General features: G+C 47.5%; 1 protein-coding gene across 1 annotated transcript; it reads left to right on the top strand.

The window, feature by feature from the left end:
• Nucleotides 1–3,084: 3,084 nt before the first annotated feature.
• On the top strand, nucleotides 3,085–3,883 carry LOC117586528 (dynein regulatory complex protein 8). The gene is made up of 4 exons (XM_034276665.1): nucleotides 3,085–3,168; nucleotides 3,227–3,458; nucleotides 3,515–3,725; nucleotides 3,797–3,883. Exons 1-4 carry the CDS (start codon nucleotides 3,156–3,158, stop codon nucleotides 3,806–3,808), a joined length of 468 nt encoding a protein of 155 aa, XP_034132556.1. The 5' UTR covers nucleotides 3,085–3,155; the 3' UTR covers nucleotides 3,809–3,883.
• Nucleotides 3,884–5,220: the final 1,337 nt, after the last annotated feature.

The following is a 5,220-nucleotide window of genomic DNA, read 5'->3' on the forward strand; positions in this document are numbered from 1 at the left end:
GTGGAAAACAATTTCCATTTCCTGACCGTCACAGAGGCACAGAGCACGCCTCGGAATCGCCGCCAACGGCTGCCCAACGGATTTGTTGCTCCTCTGCTGCGCTTTCTTGTGGCGAGGAACCCACTTATCTAATTGCGATTCCGGGAACTGGTTTTTCCTTGATACATTTTTCTCAACTCATTAGAACTCAATCATAACTCGCGAGACACGGGGACTCGTTCTAGCTTTTCAGGCAACGTCTAACCCCGCACGTCCGTCCACTCCTCTGTCCGTTCAATAGGCAAATGTAATCGTTGGCTACATATTTTTTCCAGCCGACGCGCGCAATTGTTGCCGTGAGCAATTTCGAGCCAAGAAAACGAGGCAGCAGCTACAAGTAGGAGAGAGTTTTGATCACATGACGAATGAGGGATACCCCTTAAAATGAGAGCCAGCAAACCCTTTGAAGTTGTGCTTTCGGGCAGTTTGTTGCTGCATATCCCCTCCCAAGTGCTCTTCCCTTTGGCTGCTGCACACATTTCCCAGCAAATGAATACACCCCTTGGACACGGCTTAAGTAAGGGGTAGCAGTAAAGAGCCAGAACACGCCGGACGTGTTCCATAAACAACACTTTGATTACGACAACGCGGGCGCACAAACGCAAATCGATGTTTTCATATGGAAATTGAATCAAAGTCAAGTCAAGTCGTTGCCCAGGCCAGGCCAGACCGTACCATAACCAGAGACCAGAAACCAGTCTCCCCCTCCAGTACACTGAGAGTGTACCGAGAATATGGAGCAACAACAGCATCGACAGAATCGGCATCGGCAGCAGCAACATGTGTAGCTCTGGTTGTAGCTGCTGCGCCCAGGCCTACAATTGAAGCTCTGGCCGGCCATGGCTCGGAGCCGCAGCCCAATTGGCCTTGATGCGAGGCGAGAGTCAGCCAGGCCCAAGCCCAAGCCCAAGCCCAAGCCCAGGCCATGGCGTTAGCGCTTTTGTGGCGAGAGATGGCTGGGTTGAGTCTCCATTGGTCCCCAAGTCTTTTGTGGTTTTCGCTATGATTATTAATCAATTCTTTCATATCATTTCGCTTGAATTCAATTCTTTTTACGTATCGTTTAAAGCTATGGGAGCTGTCTGTCTGGCTGCCTTTTTTTTCACTCTAATTAATTCAACAAAAGTTTCTGGGCCGTTCATTGTGGCAGCAGGGTTTTCCGCTTCCATTCGCGGCTCCCGTGAAAGGTGGACAGCAGCATTCATTTATTCGTATGTTTATGTTTATTAAAATCCATTTAATTACTTTGCCCCCGTCGGACACACGCAAGAGTCCGCAACAATTGCAAAGCAATTCCAATCGAATATTAAATGCAGCAAAAAAATCACAATAATAATTATTTATTAATGGAAAATTGTGTGGCGATTGGTTGTTGGAGCTGTAAAAGGGCAATCCATTTGAATGCCTCAATGTGACCTCAACAAAAAAAAGCAACAATGATTACGAATGGTTTTTAGAAGTGTACAGATACAGATACGGACACACACAGCTACAGCTGCCACAGATATGTATGCCAAGTGCGGTCTGCAAAGTAATTAAAAGCCTTGTAGATGGATGCGAAGTCTCGCATGCAAATAAAGCACTTCCCTGGTCACAGGAAACCCCTTTCCTGGAGCAGGTGTCGAAATTGACAGATGAACAAAATGCCCGCACCATCGCCCCGCACGCTGCAAAAAAAACCGGAACTGGGCGCAGTAATTGCCAAGTAGGGGAGGGCGTGGTTGGCTGTGTATAAAAAATTACCCCAACAGCGGACAGAGGCCTGGAAACCCAATACGAAGACTGAGGCTGAGTCCTGAGTTCAATTTAAATTTTAATCGCACGCCTAATAGACAAAACCCGGAGTAAATGTCAGAATAAAGAGACTAAGAGCCGACTTAAATCATGCCAACATTTACAAAGTACTTGGCAAAAGGCCTACACATAGATACACACACACACAAACACAATATTCGAGGCATGTGTGAGAGTCACGGACACGTCGTCAGGTATGCATGAAGATGCGGCCAGACCAGGCCAAGACAAACTTCCGATCACGTTGTAAGTCAGCGGCAAAATTGCTAAAGACTGCGTCCACCCCATAGCCAAGGCCTTTTCAGAAAAAGGGTCTACAGAGAGAGAGAGAGAGAGAGAGAAAAAGTTAATGGAGGCAAATGCATCAAAATGGTTAATTGGATCTGGAACAGCAAATGACGAACACTTTTAGTGTTTATGGCAGTAGCCCCAGTGCAGTGGAAGGCCCAAAGCCCATGGCCATGGTCCAGGCCCAGAACCCAAGCAAAAGATTGCGGCAGATAGGCAAGTGTGTACGTGGCTTTGATGCGGGGCTGATGGCGTTGAGAGCTGCACACACACAGCAAAGAGGAGTGCAGTGGATTGGAGTGGAGTGGAGTGAGCAGAGCTGAACTGAGGTGAGGATGAGGACGATGCAGCCACACAGCAAACAGCTCAAGTGGCAAGCGTGTTGTACACGACACGCATTAGCGTGAATGAAGTAGTTCTTGGCTGGTTGCTGCTTTGCTGTTTGCTGTTTGCTGCCTTTGCCATTTTTTAATCGAATCCAATGCGTGGAAAGAGACTGGGAGAGAGAGGGAGAGTGCCCCCATCCATCCATAACCCCGACAAATGTGCAGGAAAATTAATGGCAAACTTTGCAGTAATTTCCATTAAAGTGGGCACAGCTCCAAAATCCACTTGTTGCCTCTACCAGTAAGGCGAGGCTGGCCAAAAGACAGCGGGCAAAAGCCTCTTCCGTGTTCCATGCACCCATAGCTAGCCAGAGACTCGGTCGCAATGGTAATGGAGCAATACGATGATGATGATGATGATGATGGCCACCACGAGCTGTCTAATGGCCAGAATATGATGGTTCTGTTGCACCCATATATGTAGCATGAGGAAGCAGCTCAAACAGAGCTTGTTGTTGGCTGCTTCAATCCACAAGACACTTCCACTTTTAGAACAAAAAACACAAAGAAAACTTCTGTTTATAGCAGCCAAACATTCATTCCATTCACATTGCCACGGGCAACAGCGATTGTTACACGAATCTATTGATTTATCGCCCAATTTTCAACGACTTTTAGCAGTTGCAATCGAAAAACTGAACCTGCAACATGGACATGGACTGTGAGTGGCTCAGATATTTACCCCACAACTGCCTCCTATTGATTAAATGTTACCCCAGTGAACAACGATCTGGAGAAGCGCATATCGGATGCTTTTTGTGTGTTTGATCATCACGGGGACAAGTTCATAGATGTGCGAGAGGTGGGCACGGTGCTGCGACTGCTGGGCTGTGTGCCCACCGAGGAGGAGGTGAATGAAGTCATCTCGGCCACCGAGTCCGAGGAGACCAGCGGCGAGGTGCATCTGACCAAATTTCTGCCGCATGTCTCGCAGTTGCTAATGGAGCGCAAGTGGGTGACAGATCCTGCCAATAAATGGAATATGTTTACTCCACGCTTACTTGCAGAATGGAACCTGCACCGCCGGAGAAAATCCTGCAGGCCTTCAAGATGCTAGATCCCGAGAACAAGGGCTACCTCACCAAGGAGGCGTTTGGCAAGCTGATGATGGAGGAGGGCGAACCATTCACCCAGGAGGAAATGGATGAAATGTGGCCGGTGGCCATAGATCCCATTAGCGGTCACATACCCTACGAGTTCTACTTGAATCAGTTGATGGTGAGAATGCCACTTGTACCCTTTGGAATGGATAACGAGTATTACATCCCATTTTCTCTGGTTTTTCGTAGGTTTATTTGTAAGTCCTTGGCAAATTGCAGCCACTGATGGCTCTGGACAATCTCTGCAAGTTCAAATAAAACACCGTCAACACTGTATTTGATATTCTGATTATGTTCACTAAGGAAATCTCTTGCTGTTGCCTTTCAGCCTTTCCTCTTGGCCACTTTGGCCACTGCATTAGCCTCAGGCAAACACAAAAACACAGCTGCACAGAGATAGAGAGAGGGAGCGAGAGAGAGAGAGTGAGAAGGAGTGGCAATGGTAACTAACCAACCTAGGCAAATGCGTTGCAAAGTGGCAAACATAAGTCGCACACTCCTGAGAGCCCAGGACACTCGCAACAGAGATGCCCCACCTGCCTCCACCTCTGCCTCGTTCAACATGGGGCGGACCGCGGCAAAGTGGGTTGCGCATCATTAGCACAACTAATGGATGTTCACTTTTCTTCGGCCCAGGCCAGTCTTAGTCCCAGTCCAGGCTGAGCGAGAGGAGGCAACAAAATTTAAATAAATTAAAATACCTCTCAAAGTCTATTTGCTAGGGATCGCTCGCTCGCTCCCTCTCTCTGAATCTCTGTAGTTGTTGCAGTCGTGTTCTCGCTTCCGTATTTATTAAATTCTAAATACACGCTGATGGATGCACTTAACTGCATCTTATGGATTAAAATATTTCATGGATTCCCCATTCCAATTCCCATTCGGAGTCGCAGTCGCAGTCGCATTCGTGCGGCTGCCATCTGCACGTTCTGGCGCTTTGGCCAATTTGAGTGATTGCATTGCGCGCATTTAAATGGGATGCCTCTGTGTTCATGGGCTTGTTCATGGGGATCTCTACAAAATGAGTAACCAAATCCCTCTCAGTCTCAAACAAGTTCTACGTGAGTCTTTGGCCTGCCTAATGGACTTTTAATCTTTACAACTTGTAACAAACAATTTCCATTGCCGCCAAAAAGGACCTTTGATTGCCATAAAGCAAAGTCTTGGAGCCACTTGGCATGAGTCTGAATTGGATTTGGGCAGGAGCTGACCTGACTCTTGCTTTATGAACTTCCAAAAGAGTCGCTCCACAATGTGGGTTAAGTGTTCGCCGCAGAACTCAAAGAGTCTGACAGGCAGGCGGGTCGTAAAAAATGCAAAATGCCGAACAAATTGTCAAAGTTTGCTCCAGTGAATATACGGAGAGCAGCTCACAGAGCCTTGGCTGTGAGACTGAGGCTGGGACTGGGACTGAGAGGCTGAGACTCCGACTTCGACGGCGACTGATGATGATTTACGCTCGACGAAGCGTAATTAAGATTTATGCTCCATACTCACTTGCAAAATGTATCTGAACCCATAAATGCTCCCATCTACATTCAAACATCCGCAAATTGTTGCGTACGAGTGAGTGTCTGTGTGCGTTGCATGCCCCTAATTGTTACTTATGCGTCTTT

This window comes from Drosophila guanche, unplaced genomic scaffold, assembly GCF_900245975.1.
Source record: "Drosophila guanche unplaced genomic scaffold, DGUA_6, whole genome shotgun sequence".
Lineage (NCBI taxonomy): Eukaryota > Metazoa > Arthropoda > Insecta > Diptera > Drosophilidae > Drosophila > Drosophila guanche.

Coding starts and splice junctions, on each gene's coding strand:
- LOC117586528 (XM_034276665.1), top strand. Junction 3,459..3,514: donor CAGTTGCTAATGGAGCGCAA/GTGGGTGACAGA, acceptor GCTTACTTGCAG/AATGGAACCTGCACCGCCGG.